This window comes from Trichogramma pretiosum, unplaced genomic scaffold (assembly GCF_000599845.2).
Source record: "Trichogramma pretiosum strain Unisexual culture from Peru unplaced genomic scaffold, Tpre_2.0 scaffold8, whole genome shotgun sequence".
NCBI lineage: Eukaryota > Metazoa > Arthropoda > Insecta > Hymenoptera > Trichogrammatidae > Trichogramma > Trichogramma pretiosum.
Genome location: NW_019641699.1, coordinates 2,643,291 through 2,661,648, shown reverse-complemented (window position 1 = coordinate 2,661,648; position 18,358 = coordinate 2,643,291). Strand labels below are relative to the sequence as shown.

General features: G+C 38.2%; 2 protein-coding genes across 4 annotated transcripts; one reads left to right on the top strand and one right to left on the bottom strand.

Annotated features, from left to right (window-relative positions):
* The first annotated feature begins 6,766 nt into the window (after nt 1-6,766).
* On the top strand, nt 6,767-8,957 carry LOC106652972 (trithorax group protein osa-like). The gene is made up of 5 exons (XM_014372181.1): nt 6,767-6,797; nt 6,900-7,056; nt 7,277-7,726; nt 7,796-8,122; nt 8,594-8,957. Exons 1-5 carry the CDS (start codon nt 6,767-6,769, stop codon nt 8,955-8,957), a joined length of 1,329 nt encoding a protein of 442 aa, XP_014227667.1.
* A 1,226-nt stretch (nt 8,958-10,183) lies between these two features.
* Nucleotides 10,184-18,178, bottom strand: LOC106653087 (lisH domain-containing protein ARMC9-like). 3 transcript variants are annotated; one of them, XM_014372339.2, is made up of 16 exons: nt 18,022-18,178; nt 16,981-17,024; nt 16,770-16,910; nt 16,545-16,674; nt 16,402-16,469; nt 16,093-16,335; nt 15,791-16,011; nt 15,369-15,714; nt 15,181-15,312; nt 14,852-15,106; nt 11,900-12,238; nt 11,545-11,769; nt 11,289-11,467; nt 11,075-11,193; nt 10,922-10,958; nt 10,184-10,677 (listed from the first exon to the last, which is right to left on the bottom strand). In XM_014372339.2, exons 2-16 carry the CDS (start codon nt 16,999-17,001, stop codon nt 10,518-10,520), a joined length of 2,616 nt encoding a protein of 871 aa, XP_014227825.1. In that variant the 5' UTR covers nt 17,002-17,024; nt 18,022-18,178; the 3' UTR covers nt 10,184-10,517. The 3 variants fall into 3 exon arrangements, with proteins under 3 accessions (XP_014227825.1, XP_014227824.1, XP_023318286.1); XM_014372338.2 differs by lacking the exon at nt 18,022-18,178 and having other exon boundaries at nt 16,981-17,163; XM_023462518.1 differs by lacking the exons at nt 16,545-16,674; nt 16,770-16,910; nt 16,981-17,024; nt 18,022-18,178 and having other exon boundaries at nt 16,093-16,330; nt 16,402-16,426.
* Nucleotides 18,179-18,358: the final 180 nt, after the last annotated feature.

The window sequence follows — 18,358 nt, the reverse complement described above, 5'->3', positions numbered from 1 at the left end:
AGAACTGATTTCTAAGGCTAATAGGCTTTTGTTCAAAAAAAGTTATTTGTAAATTATATTGCCAGATATAAAACATTCAGATGTTTGCATCTATATAATAATAAATTTTAATGATTTTCTTTGATATGCACAAAGCATTAATGATTAAACGCGATGTAATACAATATTTTCATTAGTATAATAAGAACAATATGTGAATTTAAGTATAGATAATTTTGTCAAATGAAAAATGTAAATCTTCCGTCTTAAACATTAGACGAGTTATTCAAAATGGATGAATACCTATGCTGAAGTATGGAGTATGGCTACAAGTGAATTATAGAGATGAAAAGAATGAACTAAACTCACCCATCTATAATTATTATGGTAAAAACAAATGTATGATAAAATTAACAAAAATAATTCATCATACACTCATTGTTGTACATATATAAATAGTATTTTTACATTCTAATTCTAAATTCCAGTTCTGATTCTAAATGGTACAGTACAGCTCTGTGTGCTTCGCCTGTCATCTTTGCATCATTTTAAGATTGTAAAATATCTATTTGGCTTATCATTGCAACTCATTATATCTGTTATAATCTTTTTTAAATAATTACAATTTTATTATGTTGTTTTATCATTTTATCATGTAAGTTAATAACATTTCTTTCAATTTCGTTAAGCTAATACAATAATTTTACATGATTTGATAGTAATAAAAACGAACAGTTTTACAAATCATAAGTCCTTCAGAAAAATTTTCGTTAAAATGATATATGAAAAAATAACTTAACTTAATTGTCAATTCATAATTTTTGTATCAATCCACTCAATATTTATATAATCAACGTAAACAAATGCACGAAGGCAGAGTGAAGCTTGACACGCTAGTCCTTTATTTAAAACCAAAGTATGACGATGAAAATTATTATGTGTAGTATTAAGCCAATTTCAAAATGATTGTGCATATGCGTGAATTTAAGAATCACAATGAAAAACGAAAAAACACAAAACAATCTGTAAAATGATACATTAAAAAATTTACTCAGCTCCAGAATTGTAAGTAAGCCGACGAAAAAGTTGCGAATTCGTAATGAGAAACGTTTTATGAATCGCTTAAAAACCCCTTACTACGATAAAATTTTGTGTTTAACTCTATGTTTTCTTTGTATTTTATGACTTTTTTTAATATTTATTATTATTGAATTACGATAATTTATTTATTAACATTTACGTTTATTATTAGCTGTCATATTACTTTTTTTATACGACACGACGATTTGTAATGTTATTTTTCTTACACATCACATAGAAGGACTTTAGTCGTTTAGCAATACGGAATCTGTCTCTGTACATTGTTTTTCTATTGCGACTATTAAAAGTAAATATGAAAAAATTAAAACTCGTATTCTAATTTAATCCTAAAATCCATACTTAATATTATAGCTTGAGTTGTGAACATCTCAATTATCAACAAAGCGATTGACTTCGAAAAGTAAAAGTTTCTCAACAATGCTCGAGCAAAAAAAGCAACTAAGTACATTTTTCCGTATACAATAACTTTCGAAGTTAGTTCCAATTTTTTTACTAATGTCGCATTTTGCTAATTCTCTTTTGTTCCGTGTAGTACATGAATAAATGCGTAATCTAAAAAGATACCAAAGTAACCATAGACAACAAACTGCGCGATAAAGTCTTTCTCCTTTTCTCTGTATGAAGTTAAGTTCAACGTTTGCATCTGCAGAAAGCAAGCCTCAGAGTTTTAACTTGAGATTTTCACTTTTGCTTTCCTTGAATTGGACGTGTTACTGTATCTCTCAAGCGTTGTTGATTGTTCACACGAGCCTTTGTGGATTAGAAATCATTTGTGTCGAGAGCCGATGATTGACCGCATCATCGAACTATTAGATATACGCGTGCGGTTAGTTTCTTTCCTCGTCGCTGCTCTGAGTTTCAATTTGATAACTCGCGAGAAATCAGTGAAATAGACTTGATACCTCTGAACATCAGAAAAATTTCAAAGTGCAAAACTAATTAATTAATTTTACCTTTCCCGTCGCGTCGAAATTTTGTTTTAGCGTTAACTAAGCAATTTGAAAATCTTGGCAACATCGCGTTTTAGGCTTGTAATAAAAAAAACCATGAGCGCGAAAATGAAAATTCTGTTATGCATATATATGTATACGCTGCACGCACACTCGAGCTCGCACGATGCTACACGTGAGATTCCTTGTTTGATACAATCCAGCCTTGCGCATACGTGCTCAAGCTCAGAAAGAAAGTAAAGAGTCTCGGACTGCAGTTAGACTCATTATTATGCGCGTGACATTCAAATTCAGACGGTTTATTATCATTCTCATTACGGGCGAGCACGCACGTAGTTTTATATATACTTTTTAATAAAATTAATAACGCACACTGGGGCTTATAAGCTAGAACATCAAATTTTCTCTTTTTTGTTCTACATTACCCTCGATCTCGTACGTGGTTGAGGCAGCATTACTTTTTTCTCCTCTTTCTTATACAAGGAAATGCATAAGTGCATTGTACGAAAGACACGAAAAGCATGACATATCTACGACAATGTCGATACAATCTAGCGTTTCACTTTCTTTGGTTCAGAGCAGCACATCCAATTATTGCCGCGGCAACGAACGATAATTCGACTCGATACTGCTTATGCTCCAAATTTTCCCTTAAACATAAAAGTGATAGAGACTATTTGCAAATTATTATAAACACTTTCCAGTGAGAGAGCGAGAATATAATACAATAGATTTATTAAAGCTTGGGCGTTTTCTATATTATACGCAGGGGCCTCTGTCGATATAATGATGATGACGCAGCGATGATGATGATGATGACGTGTAACGAATCGTCCTGTCAAAACACAATAAGGCATGCACGATATATACGCAAGAAATTTTCTTTCTTACCCATTTACGATGTGCTATTTCAATACAGTTTCACTCTGTATAAGAGCTACATGAAAATGGAAAGCATCGGAGTGAGAATGCCTTCGTTTCATTATTATATTCTTAGATCTGCAACACAATGAGACTAATGTAATTGCGATCATGTCTGTGATTATTTGTTTCGTGTTAAGGTAATACGACCTTGAAATTAGTAATTCTATCTAAGGAATTAAATTTTCGTACAATAAACAATATTTATGCTTCAAAACTACAAAAATTTTCAACTACGCGTGGATGCTAAATCTCAAAGTAGCGGTAAAACTTAATTTCGCTATTCAGGCATCGAAATCGTTAAAAAGCAACCACGAATCAAAACAAACAGAGTTTGATTAATTCAACTTATTAAAGCTGCACTGAATAAATTTACACGTTTTAGAGTTTAGACTAATTAAGTAATGATTTTATACTCGAATGACTAGTATGTAGTTTCTCTCGATAAGTATGCATCGACGATTCTTTTCATTATTTATACTTTTTTTCAAATTAAGATTCTTGATGCGCACAAAAAAATAATTAATATCCTTTTTTTACTTTTTTAAGACACACTATATTATTATTCTATAAAATGGATTTATTGCTTATTATTTCGATTATTAACATTTTTTATTAACAATAATTATTAGTGAACATTCAAATTTCTCAAAACAAAACAGGGTTTTCAAAGTGATGTCATAAGCATAATAAAAATATAATACATTTTTCTTTTTTAATTTATATTTTCGCTGTCAAAGTTGGCAATTTTGGAGTTTAATTTTTCTTCCTTGCAACGCAAGGTGTTAAATGTTTCATAATCCATCAACTTTATAGAAAAGTGTCAAGAGACCATTTTTTGTTCAGAATTATTTAATTTACTTTTTTCAATCACTTTAAATACGATAACATCAATTTAGGGTTTTACCACTAGATGTCGAGTATGTTCATTTGTAAATCTGCAACTGACAAAACAATAATATTTTTATAAATGAAAAAAATACTTTCAAGGTAAAAACATAATAGTTCAATTGTTGTTTCAATTGCATTTTACTCGAATTATATATTGTTAAAAAATGATCATGAAATGACAAAAAAATTATGGAGCATTGTCAGATCCACGCATCCACTTACAATGAGAGCTTTTCAGGTCCGGGTCATGGATTTGCTTCAAAATTTTTTTGCGGTCTTCTGGTACCCAATACTGAAGCTCCCTGTGCTTAGTTTGATCTCATGGGCCTTAGGGCCCATTTTGTAGAGGATTTTTCAGATTATATAAAAATCTTTGTTATTTTCTATATCGATATAGAAGTACTTAAGCGAAAAAATGCAGCGATCAAAAGTTTTAAAATTTTTCAAAGAATCTGCTTGAATTTTTTCAGAATTTTTGGGACCATCTACCACTCTCTTTAAGAAGTCCAAAAATCTATTAAAAAAGCGTCAAATTTGGGCCTCTTGAATTAAGTGATAGATGGTCCCAAAAATTCTGGAAAAATTCCAGCAGATTCTTTAAAAAATTTTAAAACTTTTAATCGTTGTATTTGTCGTTTACTATATCTTCTATATATTATTCTATATATTCTATTATTCTATATATTCTATTATTCTATATCGATACGTACTTCTATATCGATATAGAAAATAACACAGATTTTTTTATAATGTGGAAAATCCTCTAAAAAATGGGCCCAAAGCCCCATGAGATCAAACTAAGCACAGGGAGCTTCAGTATTGAGTACCAGAAGACCCCCAAAAAAGTTTGGTAAAGATCTGTGGCTCGGACCTGAAAAGCTCTCCTTGTTAGTTGCAATAGCTCATTTGTAACAAGCTTTTATGTCTGCCAAAAATTAGCACGTTCAGTGAGTGCTTTTACATGGTAATACAAAGAAAAATCGATATATAACATCGAATAATGTAATCTACCGCAGTGAAGCTGTGGAGCTTGGACTATTACGTGGGTAGTTAACAATTAATAACGCGATCAAGTAACCGTAGCATGTTGGTAAATACATGATAAGTCATATTTTCTTTGTAATTTTTATCTTCCCATTATAATGATGTCTCAAAATTCAAACACTTGTGCTGCGTACGCATATTATAATGCAGGAAAGAAAAATTCGCGTCACTCGAACGAGCAGGAGCGATCATAAATGAAAGTGCACGATCTGTAACCACGAGTCGCTGTATGAAAAGTGAATCCCGTTCACGCACAAAAGGACCCCCGCAAACCACATCATAGCACGCAGCGAGAGCGCGAGAAAGACTTTTCCCACCCACGTTCGCTTTTTATTTGGAAGATGATCGCGCGAACGAGGTTTCCCGTTGACTTGCGTAGGATACTTTACTCTTTCCGCTGGTTGATGTGTAGCTGCTCTTGACGCTAAATGATAAGAGCAAGGAAGGAGCAAGAAAGAGAGAAATGGACGCGCGGTGGTAGGAGTCGCGCGAGCCAAGGATCCCATAGAGGAGGTATAAAAACGTAATGCAACGTATTTTCAAGGCCAGTCGGCGGTCAGAAATATACATATTCTTTTGCAGGATACCTGTATGTAACATCAAAATTCTTATTTTTTTTTGGTTTTCGTTTTCGATTGGTTTTTCGAGTTTGAAGTTGAGTTTATGATCGGGTGGTGTTATTAGTGAAATTTGGAGTGATTATCCAACAAAATCATCATGTTTATAGTGAGTTTTCATTTTTTTATCTATTAGCTTCAAGTGCTCTTTTTTTTAAAGATAATTATTTTTATCAATTTGCCAATTTTCCTTTTAATGTTGAATTAGATTTTTTTTTCATTTAAAATTTTAATTTTTCGTCATATTGATACTTTCGCCTAAAGAAACTGTGGATAGAGAATCTAAAGAGAATTTTTAATTTTTTTCTTCATATATAGTTTTGAAAAATTATTCTTAACAGTAAAATTTAGTTGAAAAAATAGTGAAGAAAATTGTATGGTTTTAGATTTTTCTTACCGCCTTGAGTGCAGCCGTTGTGTCGGCCGAATCTACTTCAGTCAGTAAGTATTGAAACAATTAAAATTCTATGAAGTACATGCTATACCGAACTGTAAATTAAAACGTAGATGCCTTAAATAATGAAAATATTGTTTGATTTCCAAGTACTTTAAATAATTGTCATTAATGAATCAATTTCTCAACGCGTCAATAATACCTTTTCCTTGGGTTATACTTTCGATACACGTCTTTGGCGTAACTATTCTCGGCGAAACTCATCAAATGAAATCAAATTTTCTTTTGCACGATTCGTTGATCACGATGAATCGCGTTTATTGAAAAAAAAAGTTAACGCGACTACCCGCGATGAAATACCACGAAAAAGCGAAGATTTCGCGCGCGCACGTGAAAAAACACGCGTGTACAGCTTACGAAGAACGGTCAGAAAAAAAAGCTCATATACACTACTGCACTGATTATTGGCGCGCGCGCGTTGCCCGTGCTCTACTTTCCGGTGCACGAGCGCGAAACAGTAGCCGTGCGCGCGAGTGCAGGCATTATAGTAATTATGTATGCACGACACACATGCTCGCACCATCGCGCGCGAAATTGCTCTACGCGCCTGGCGCCTTTCTTTCTCGGACACGCTGCCGCTGCTATATGTTGTACGTACGAAAGCCAGAAAAGAGACTCGCAAAATCCCGCGGACGAGGAGATATCTCGCGTCGAGCGAGGCCTTAATCACCCTCTCTTTTTACCCGTAATTGGAGAAATTTCGTGTGTGCAGCTGACAATAGAAAATTGATTCTTTATTGTTGCCGCTGCTGCGGCGCGTCTCGCTCGATCGCGCGTGGAGCAAAATTGATCTCGCGGTGATCGTAACGATGCACAGCTGCGTTGATGAGCGAAAGGGAGGTGACGCGTCGCGGTTCTGTCTCTTCGTGCGAGCGTAATATAGTAAAAGCGAAATTTCAGTTTATAATCAACAATTATATTATATTTTCGTAAAAATTGAAGGCTATCAGTCGACGATAAAAAATTATCGAGATTATGAGGGCTATCCAACATACATGAGCGCAAGACAGAGTAATTTCGAGCCAAGCGCTCCCGACTACATATCGCCGTACTCGAAGAGCGACCACGACGTATACCAATCGGATACCAGTCCAGAAAAGTGCGTACACTATTTTTTTCCAATCCAAGTGGCATTCAATTAAGGACATGGCAAAGCAAATCCAAAAAATCAGATTTTCAATTTCATCTTAATACCTAAGAAAGTTTTGGAAAAATATTCAGTAAAAGTTTCAAAAATCAGGATTGAAAATTAGGTTTTTGGGTTCGCTTCGCCAACTCCTTAAAAAGAATATCCTTCATCGAAACGTTTGTCCCTGAAGCCTGTACTACAACGACGGGGTGGTAAGCGACACCCTGTCGAGTAGCAGCAGCAACGAAGCGCGCACCGCCTACTACAAGACCAAGTACGCCAGCGAGAGCGCGGCCAACGCCCTGAGAGCTTCGCCCTCGCCCGCGACGGTCATCAACGAGATCGGCGGCGGTGGCCAGAACCAGCCCGAGTACAGTCCCCTGCAATCGGCCGAGTACTCGACCTCGGCCAGTTACTCGGTCGGCGGTTACGGCGAGCGTCAGCAACAGCAGCACCAGCACCAGCAACCCGGAGGATCCCAACCGGTTAATCATCACAGGCCCGGAGAGGAGGCCGCCGCCCTTGCCAGCGAATACGTAAAACCGAGCGGCAACGGCGGTGGGGCCGTTTATGGAACGTACTCGAGCAACTCCCAAGGCGTCCTCGAGTATCCCCAGAGGCCGTCACCCTTCGCCCACAAGTACGATATCCCGAGCTTGAATCGTCCAACAGTTTAGATGATACATAAAGTGTTCGTAAATTTATTCAGCAGTCCCAGCCAGAGCGAGTACTCGTCTCCGAGTCATCTGCCGTCGACGCACACCTACACCGACTATCTACCCCATCATGCCGCGGCTTACAAAGCTTACTCGGCCCCTAAATATCAGTCGCTGCTCGGAGCGCTGAAGAGCCTCTTCGGTGGTGGCGACTCACCGACGGTATCGGCTACCGGTCATTATCCGATTTACTACTCGCCACAGAGTCCAGCCTCGGGCCTTTCTCCGAGTGCCGCTGCCTCTCTGCATCATCCCGGCCCACACGGCTCACCCTCGGTGCCAGTTCCAGCGGCCGCTCCTCCGTCCTACTACTATTCCGGGTAAGTCGAATATTATTATAATATACTTATAATCTACTTTACGAGGCCGCGTCACGAGGCAACGAGGTCGGACTAAAAAAAGTCTGCTGGCTTTATTTTTAAACGAAACGTTTTGATCACTGTTTTTACGAGCCATTTTTAACGGTACGCATCGCTCGGCGCTATATGGTAAAAATATATGTTCTTGACCGTGGAAAGTCACATCCTGCATCCGCATGTAAATAGGCTCGCGAGCGCGTACACACGTGTGCGTTTAGTGTCGTTCTGCGAACGATACGATCGTCCACGGTGCAGCTCTTCGTGCGGACTCGCACCTTCACGCGACTCCTCGCTCCACTTGCGAAAATCTAGGCCGTACGCGAAGGATCAGCGCTTTATGATTAAGTCAAAATTTCGGTTTATGCGTCTCGGATAAATAAAAATAATTTTAGCAATCAAATGTATAATATGTAACGTCCGCTCTAATCGTAGAGCCGGTCCTCCTTCCAGCCTCGGAAGCAGTTCGCCTTACTCCAAGTCGTACATGTCGATGCCCACGATGCGCTTCGTTCATGGCCCGTCGCCGTCGTCGCCGTCGATCTCGTCCGGACCCTACGGAGGTGGGCCCAGCGGCCTCGGCAGCAGAATCGTGCTGGTGCGCGACAGCAGCGGCGCCCACACCTCGGCCTACCCGAGCCACCTGAGCCCCGGCGGCGTGATGGCGCCCTCGGCCGCTTATCCCCCGACCAGAAGCAGGTACTACTTCTCGCCGGCGTCCGGTGGGCCATCGTCCACGGGACCTTCCTTGTTCTATACATCGGCCGCAGCAGCTCAGAATGCCGCACTGGTATGTTAATAATATATATTAAGGTTTTTTTTATACATTCCATTTCACGGTCAGTTGCGCGTCGAGTCTATAATTTAGTCTCGCCGCTCGCGTACATACGTAGTAGTTAAATCGCAATAAATATAGAAAAACGATTAAACCATTTCATAAACTCTCGATTTCGATCGTATATAATATACACGCTGTCGAACACAATCGCATTAAATCGGCTTGTTCTGTTTTTTTTTTGTTGCACGCTCGCTCTGGAAAAGCGAATTAAACTTTTACTGCAAATAAGTTATTATATACATTTGGCAAAAGAAAGTCTCGATAGAAAGTGCACATCTCGGCGGCTCCGTTCGAGTATAATACATTTGAATTTGAACCAAAGCGAGCGCCGACAAACAACAACGCCAAGTCCGAGGAAAGAATCGCTCGCGCATAATGAAAAAGACGCGAATATGTATATCAAGTGCCATTTACTTTCTACTTGTTAGCGATATAACGCTCTCGTCCGTCCGCTCATACCCACATAGTCAACGACCAGTAGTAGTGGCTATTGTTTTTAAAGCTCGATTGAGCAATTAGTCCGATACGATAAACGACCGGCACTTTCTTGTGAAGGATCATCCGGTGCGTGAAAGTGCGAAAAAAAACAACGAAGTTTGCAGTTCATAAATATCCATGTTTGTTTCTCTCTTTCCTCTCTCTAAGCACCAACAATCTCCGCAGACCTACACGAGTGTTTCGCCGTCGTCCTCGCCACTGTCCAGCCTCTATCCAGGCGCTGGATCGAGTTTCGCCGCGCCAGCGCATCATCATCATCCAGCCTCGCTCGGCAGCACCGGTGGTGGCAGCACATTTCTTGGATATTCCGTGTAAAATATACCGCTACTGTTACTAATAAGGATCTTCAAAGACCGTGACGACAAAAGCGCGCGCAACACAATTCCTGCAAATTTCGGGCGCTGAATGCGAAAGTGTCTTTTTTCCTTCGCGAGCGCGTCAGAAAAAGAGAGACGATGGATCATAATTATGCGTAGGAGGCTCGAGTTGTAAATAAATCACTTTGCGCTCCTTTTTGCGAAACATGAATTTGCTGTAATGTTGTGTATGCAAAAAGGATGTATTATTTGAGTTTCATTGTTTTTTTTTCGTGGTGATTCATGTGTTATAATAAAAAAATTGATCATTTCGTGATAAAATATGTGAAATAATTGCTCATCATCTCATCGAAGAAATTTTCATTCGTCCGATTTAGCTTTATTTTATAAAGATATACATTTTATAGTTTTGAAAATTAGATAAACGCGCGAGTTACACCATGTTGTATTTTTTTGAGTTAAATATAGTATTACCTATACAAACCGCACACTTAAGGCGTGCGGCATACCTTACCTGTCATAGCACGAATGAATGTGTTCAAATACATAATTGTATTTCTCAATCATATAACTGTACTTTTTCAATCATGTAAATTTAAGATAATGCTTCTCGATGATAGACTTTGTACTGTTACATTTTGTTAAATAAAAATCATAATGCTTTCGACAAAAAAGCTTTGAAAACTAAGACACCAAACGAGTTCATTCACGTTATTTCCGAAAGCTTCGCCTTCTCCTCAGCAGTAGCAGCAACAACAGCAGTTGTCTTGCGCTTGAACGAGCCCGGCGGAGTTCGCATGATCCTTGGTTTCGCTTGAAAGGCATTGATTTCATCGGCAAATGATTTCTCATCGCTGCTTTTATCCCTGGAATAAAATTTACATGAAATCTCATACTTTTCATCGATGTGAAGCAGCAATCGTAAGTAAAACAACAACAAAAACATACAAGTGAAAGTACACACGCATATAGACACGCGCATCAATCGAAATTCTTGCTAACAACGGATCGGATCTGATGCACGGGAGAATTAATCAGGGCGTTAATAATGGTCGATATACGTGCGCGGTGTACTCGAGTTCGCTCTAATGATAAATAAATCATACTTACGCCGGTATCGTACTAATTTTCTCTTTCGTCTTGGAGTCTGTGCGCGTCGGGCAGCAGCAAAAAAGTAAAAAAAGTAACAGTATTATTTCATGCACATTTATTAATCTTTAATTTATTTTACATTACAAACACGAAGACCCGAGGGTCCCTTACTTTCTGTTTTGAAATCAATTTCGCGCGTAGTTTCACTGCTCGTACTCAGAAGCATCGCACGAGCGGCGGCATCGTCGACTGCTGCAGATGCTGTTGCTGGCTGCACATCGCAGGTTTCTCTGTAAAATGCACAAGAGTAGTTTTTGATCGATATGTTTGCGAAATGACGCATCGAAAACTACACTTCGTTGAACTTTTTATTTATTCAACTAACTGTAAAGTATCCGAATTTGGAGCCGGAAGCGGTGGACGTGCTGGCAATTTTTTCTTATCGAAATCTGCTTCCGCCTTGGAATACGATAGCGCGAGCAGTTGCTCGCCGCACAGCTCGTCCTTTATGCGTTTTATTGGATCATTCTCCTCCAACTCATTTTCCAGAATGTCGGATATGGCCTAAAAACGTTTTTTTTGGCTTATTACAGAGAGCTCGACGGCTGGCATATTTAGAAATAATTAATATTTATTTTTACGTCGTCCTCATCGGACAAGTCATCTTCGTCTTCGTCGTCGGACAAATCGTTGTAGTGCTCTCGCAAATGAATGCGCAGGGTGCGCAATATTTGATCTCTGAACTCAGCTCTCACTTGTTCGTAGAGCCAGTTCAAAAAATCCGCGAGATTATCGTTCCTGGCGGCTTCGTTGATCACGTTGTTGAGTAGGAAATTCTGCAGCGCTCCGTTTGCGTACGGTATCAACTGCAATAATGTACGATTTAAGTACATAATCGTATCGCGTGTAATATATCAAACACTCTAAGACTTGAAAAAGAAACTCTCGAGTACTCGAGGCATTCAATCATCGTGGCACGTATCACAAGATATGTACCTGCGTGCGATCCAAGGACAATAAATTCTTCAAAGTAGAAATGAGCACCGGAGAAAGCGCCGAGGCTCGCGCTCGCGCCTCGCTTTGCAGCGAGAGATTCATCAGTAGCGCCGCAGCGTACTCCAATCTGTAGGCGCTTATCGCGCAAATATCATCGCTGTCCGCGCTCGCTGTTGATGCCAAATGGTGCAGCAGCCACTCGATCAGATTTGCCTCGACCATGTAAACTCGCTGCTGTTTACGCAGTGACATCTTCTGTAGAGTGGCCAGCAGCATGTCCAGGGTGCACGAGTCCCCGTGCGAGCCGTTCAGTGACAGACTGTCCAAGTACTTGATGATCTGTTAGTTTTTTCAGGTCATAATTGTGACTCCAAGGAAAAATGTATTGAAAAAATAATTACGTACAAGTAGAGGATCATGAATAAATTTTGGTAAACTTAAGGAGATTCTTACGCCAATAGTTGTTCTATAATTAGTGCTAGGTAAAATCAAACATTTTTCTACTTTCAGAGTCCAAAAAAAAAAAATTTTTAAAGATCATCAGATAGTATCAAAAACAAGAAAAATCTCGACAGAAATGGATTATTCGATAGGTTTTTCGCCAAAATATTAGTTATTTTTCCCGCCAAAAATTCAAAAAAATTTCCTGCCCAAATTCAAAAATTTTTCCCGCCAAATTTCGAAAATTTTTTCCCGCTCAAATTCAAAAATTTTCCCGCCAAATTTAAAAATTTTTCGTGGGAAAAATTTTTCGAACTTTGGTGGGAAAGAATTTTTGGCGGGAAATTTTTTTGAGTTTTTGGCGGGAAAATTTTTTCGAAATTTGGCGGGAAAAATTTTCGAAATTTGGTGGGAAATTTTTCAAATTTTGGCGGAAAAGGTTTTAAAAATGTCGTATTAAAAAACTCAACATTTTTTATGGGAAATTTTCAAAATTTAGCTTGAAAAATTCAACATTTTTGGCGGAAATTTTTCATATTTTCGCTTGAAAACGGTTTCCTATTCAATCCTATTCAAACGTTAAATTTTTCACTGTTTCTAATGGTCACATTAATTTGATCTTAAACATGACCTCAAAGCTACAACAAATTAAAAATCGATTTTTTGCTTGGGGACCCATATTTTTTATCAAATTTGAAAAAAGCGGACAATTTTACGTTCGAATAGGGTATTTGGTTTTTTTCAAGGATATTTTTAAGGCGCAAAACTTAGAAAATAAATTCCTTACTTGAGCTGAATTATAGGTTAAGCTTGCAGAGCCCTTAAAATGACCACCGATGCGTTCGCATCACACTCGCATGCGCTCGTGCGCTAACCTCACTTCGCTTTACCAGAAAGTGCGACTAATGCATCGGAAAAGGGGGCATAAATGTGAAATTAGCACAGTGCTATACAATTTTGTATGATACTCGTGCCATGGGGACAGTTTTCGGCCCAGCTAAACTACGCCACGCCAAAAAGTGCTACTTATGGCACTTGTATCGTAAAATACTGTTATGTGCAATTCACACTGCACGAGAAACAAAAACGGGCCAAAATTCATTCGCATTCTACCAAGATTTTACGTAAGTTTCATGTGAAATTCTCGTAGATTTTACGTGAATTTTGAAGTGAAACTTCTTTAGTCGCTTTAGGCGATAATCGTAGGAATATAGACTGTATATAGACGGTGTACTTCTGCGTCGTCTAGCTGATGGCTAGCCGCTTCGGTTACAGAGTTTTAAGCGCGAATCTATTCCTACGTGCTCGGGCAGTGTCTATGCAAAGTCACGCATGTGCGTGTTCGTGCGTGTAGCTCGTCTAGCAACAATACAATATAGGAATCTTATATGGCTCGCACTTCACGCATGTATCTACCCCCACGAATTGCGTTAAAAGATATGTGTTTAGCGTGAATAATGATGCTGTTCAATCGCGTTTGATCGTTAGTGAGGGTTATTCTGCCACTTGGTGGTGGTACTGGGCTCTAGGGGTAAATACATGTAAATATGAGGGCCTTTAAAAATAAGTGGAGGGAGGTGTCATATGATACACGGGCTAGCCCTCTTGAGCCCAGTACCGTCACCAAGCGGTAGAATAACCCTCATTGAGGTAGTGCTGACGCGGTCTCGGCATTTATTACTGAAATTTACACTCAGTTGAAAAGTATTTATGAAAAATTAAATTCATTATATTTTTTTTCCAAATTCAATGAAAAAGTAAATCTAAAGTATTAAGTTTGCTCTCTACGGACCGCTATCAGAAGTAAAACTTCTCCAAAATTAATTAATTAAAAACACCAAAATATGAAAGATGAAAAATCATGAATAAGTTAAAAAGTGAAAAAGATTCTGGGAATTGATATTATTTAAAAGAATCTAATCCGATTTTGTGTTTGCTGAATTACGTGAATCAAGGGAATATTTTCGCGACTTACTATTGAATTCTGTTATGCACTGTGTGAAGTGTAATAGTTTGTCGAAAGTCTAACTATTAAACCCCACGTTGAAAGTCATAATATATAATTAAATCCTGAACCATCAGTGTAATAGTCCTCACAGACTGCATAACTGCCTTTTCGATATTCATGAAAATGTATATAATTATTAGAAGGCCTTATTCAAAAATGATATTAATCAAATTAGTTTAAATTATTCAAATTTTTTTAGTAAAAGACTATGAATATAACTTCTTAGAAGAGATTTATCTACACCCCACAATAAAATTAACTCAACAAAAATTTCCATTGAAATTTTTTTCAAATTTCAAATGTTTCTTGAAAGATTTTATCAAGCATTTATGATTGCCTTTGAGAACAGTGAAACGCTATCAAAAAGTTGCAACAATGGTAAAGATTTGATCAGTTTAATATCACCGAGTTCAAGCTCACCAAAATTAATTCATAGTTCTCCACATTACGTACAGTGAGTAAAAAAATAGAAATAAAAATATTTAAAAAAATGTATTGCTTACCGCATTCAGTACTTTTGGACTGGTGGTCAGATAATTTCTGCCGGAGTTCAATGATGCCAGTGCATTCAGTAGCCTTGCGGTTGTCTGTTGCAGATAGCTCGCGTTGTCAATCGTATTGAGAGGCTTTAAAATGAATCGTAGAATGTTCTCTTCGAAAATTCCCAAAGAAACATCTCCGAACAAACCTAATAGATCGTTATTCATATAATTCAGAACGATGACGTCCCGATCCTCGGGCGGACTGAGCGTGATTTTCTAAGAACAAAATGTAACAATTATATACTTCGTTTATAATTTTTAATTTTATAGTGCATTAAATTTAAAATAACTTGTCGTAGAGCTTGAAGTAGTAGTAATTTCGTTCGGACGTTGCTACTTTTCAAATGGAGTTTGATTTTTTTGTAGTCTAATGATTCAGATGGCACAGATACAGGTAAATATTTCAAATCGATCGTTGAGTCCTAAAATACAATTATTTAAATACGATATCAACCTTTGAACGGTTTGAAGAACAAACCTCGGAATCGATTTCCGGTAGATCCCGGCGAAATCTGTTTGGAAAAATATTTATACAAGAATGCAAAATTGTACCCAGTTTTACCGGTTGACCTTTGACTGAGTTTTCCAGGGCAATAGTCAAGACCTCCGCTACTTCATTGAGTTTTTGGTAATCTTCGTGAAGTTTATGAAACTTCACTTTCAGCTTCTTGTAATGTTTGTAAACTTCGAATAATTTTGATTTGATCGAGTTCAGCTCATTATTGGCGGCTAATTTTTTGTCAGTTTCAGCTACTTCATCGCTTGTATCGATTTTCGAGATCATCGTGCTAGATTCAAGGCCGCTGATGTAGGTTTGCGAACTTCTGCTCGAAAAAAAGTTCAATGCGATAATCTATAATTTGTGCGAGAATAAAATTTAAGTGTTTTTTTCTTACTCACTTCGTGCTAAAGCTTTTATCATCGACAGCGGAAATGAGTTGCTGTTGAGCAATCCAACCTTCGATGTCTTGTTTTTTATTTACCATATGCATATCATCATCTCGATTGCACGATGTTCCGTGGCAAGCGTCCGAAATTTCTTCCGTACCATCGATCGATTTCACTGAGTAGGTTTTTTTCTCATTCTCTGTGTTCGACAATTTTTCCGACTCGGAATCGCTCTGAAGATACATTAAGAAGAAATTTATTACGTGTGAATCGCGTAAAAACATTTTTGCAGCTTACGTAAGTTACAAATTTACCGGCAAATATTTATCGAGAAACTTTTCCAACTCGATGGTCAACGCTTCCAACCACTTGATACTGAAAACACTCGATATCGACTCATCTTCGTGCGGATTAAGTATGTACGGAAGAGCAAAGAATTTTATCAACGACGTGTTTTCCAGCTCTTTGGATAATATCTGGCCATCGTTGGAATTTAAGTAGTCTTCGAGCTGTTTCATACTTTTCACGGACCATTCGGTACTTTCACTTTTTCTATTCTAAAAATAAAATTATGAAAAAATTATAGAATTTTCAAATAAATAATAAGTTAAATGTTGACTTACTCTTTGAAAATTTATTAACGATCCATTTCGTAAAATCTGAGTCACGTGTCTGTTGAACTCGGACGATTCTGAGAAAAAAAATTGTTTCTTCGTTAATGAATGCAAAAAAGTGTCGTGTAAATACATTTAAAATTTTACAATACCATTATCGACGTGTTGATGCAAAAGCTCAACTCGAACGGGAAGCACGGCAAAATGTATTCTCAGCTTGAGCGTCATGACTCTGTATTCGTTCAAAATTCGCACTTTCGGGGAGAAGGATTTGTCCCAATTCTATGCGTCGAGCGATCGTAGAGTAAAAATTTAAAAATCAAAAAAATACTTAAAAGGTTGATGTATATTTAGAAATAGAAAATTGAGAGTCTCACATTAAAAAAAGTCTGCCAATTGCCGGAAAGATATTCTTGAAACAATTCGTTTTTATTGCAACCGATCGTTTGGCTCGTAAAAGTCGGCTCGGTTTCTTCGTTGACCGTAGAATCAATGATTTCTTCGTTTATTGTATCGAACTGAAAACAATTGATCACTGTGATTATAATTTTTTCAATAAAAAAAGCTTTCGAAAGGACATTAACATACCTTTCTGTTTTTCATCGTCATTCTGACGTCTTTTGATAATGATCCTGCGAAACAATAAAGGTCACACAAGCGCATTCGAACGCTAAGAGAAATGCACGGCAAATGCCAAACTTTCGATTTTTCAGATGCACACGATTAAGCTTTCACAATAACAAGTAATAATTATAAAAATCAATAATCGAGCAGGCACAATGTCACACACGAGTTTTGGTCGCTCTATACACAGCTTTCGTGTCGCGCGGTCTTTTTATATTTCTCTCCGCAGCAGGTGTGGGTGCCTCGCGCTTACAGTACGATATAATATATAGCTCTGGCACGGCATGCATTAAGTGTATCCAACGTAAAAATCTACATTATATTATGACACATTCGTTCCTATGGCGAATCACACAAATTGAAAAATCGATAGGAGTCATTTGTAATCAGGGTAAGTAGAGCGATATTACCATAGAACAACGCGCAATGATATCGCGTGAATTTCTTCTTTTATTTCCCCGTTAATTTGGTCAAATGGAATTAGGGGCGTCTCATTTGAATTTTGGGAGAAGCGATCAGTAGTTTCGAGGGACGAAGAAATAAAAACGAAATGCTAACGTGTAATTAAATAAGTATGTAATATTTAGATATTTTATTAAAAGTACGATGGAAATAAGAAAAATCCAAATTACCAACGAGGCAATAACGATCCACGTATATTTATATGCTAAAATCCGTAATTTTACCGAAAAAATTATCGTTCCGGAACAAGAAAACGGGCTAATGACACTTCCGCATCGCGAACGCTCTCGCGCGCGCGAGCGACGCACACAACATCGGAACAAAGCAATAGAGTCAAACAACAACTTCCAGCAGCAGCGCGGGCTTCGACCGCGACAATCCAGAAAAAGAAAAAGCAGCTTTACGAAGGCATCCTCGCGCGATACTCGGCGGTGTGTGTCGTACAATATACGTAAGTTCGCCGATGCGTGCGACTTCAAACGCGAATGGTAAAAAGAAAAAAAAAAAGAACGATGGAATGCAAGGTTTATACTGTATACGTACGTATTACGAGTGAAACTGCGCGTCGTGGTACATAAACGCAACGACGACGACGACGAAATGAAATATCGCCCGTGGGTACATTTGCATAATAAAATAATTATTCGGCGTTAGAATAACAAGAATCGGAAGAGAGTCACAAAACACGAGCGTATATGGAAAGAAGCGCGTCGGCAACTGAAAATGTGCAGCGGCTGCAGCAGCAGCGGACAAATGTAAACACTGCGCAGCCTGCACAAGCCCGTTCAGTTTCGGAGTCGCGCGAGGGGCTGAAAATCCAACCGACAGGTAGCGCTCGATACACCCCCGCGCGACTCGACGACCCTCGCAGCTCGAGACA

What these genes read in the sequence shown, in the direction of transcription:
- LOC106652972 (XM_014372181.1), top strand. Translation starts at nt 6,767, where the DNA reads ATGCACAGCTGCGTTGATGAGCGAAAGGGAG. An exon ending in CCGTCACCCTTCGCCCACAA is followed by an intron (nt 7,727 to 7,795) that starts GTACGATATCCC and finishes AAATTTATTCAG; the next exon opens with CAGTCCCAGCCAGAGCGAGT. An exon ending in CCGTCCTACTACTATTCCGG is followed by an intron (nt 8,123 to 8,593) that starts GTAAGTCGAATA and finishes CTCTAATCGTAG; the next exon opens with AGCCGGTCCTCCTTCCAGCC.
- LOC106653087 (XM_014372338.2), bottom strand. Translation starts at nt 17,055, where the DNA reads ATGCGCTTGTGTGACCTTTATTGTTTCGCAGGATCATTATCAAAAGAC. An exon ending in ATTGGCAGACTTTTTTTAAT is followed by an intron (nt 16,675 to 16,769) that starts GTGAGACTCTCA and finishes CTCGACGCATAG; the next exon opens with AATTGGGACAAATCCTTCTC. An exon ending in CCAAATTCGGATACTTTACA is followed by an intron (nt 11,194 to 11,288) that starts GTTAGTTGAATA and finishes TGCATTTTACAG; the next exon opens with AGAAACCTGCGATGTGCAGC.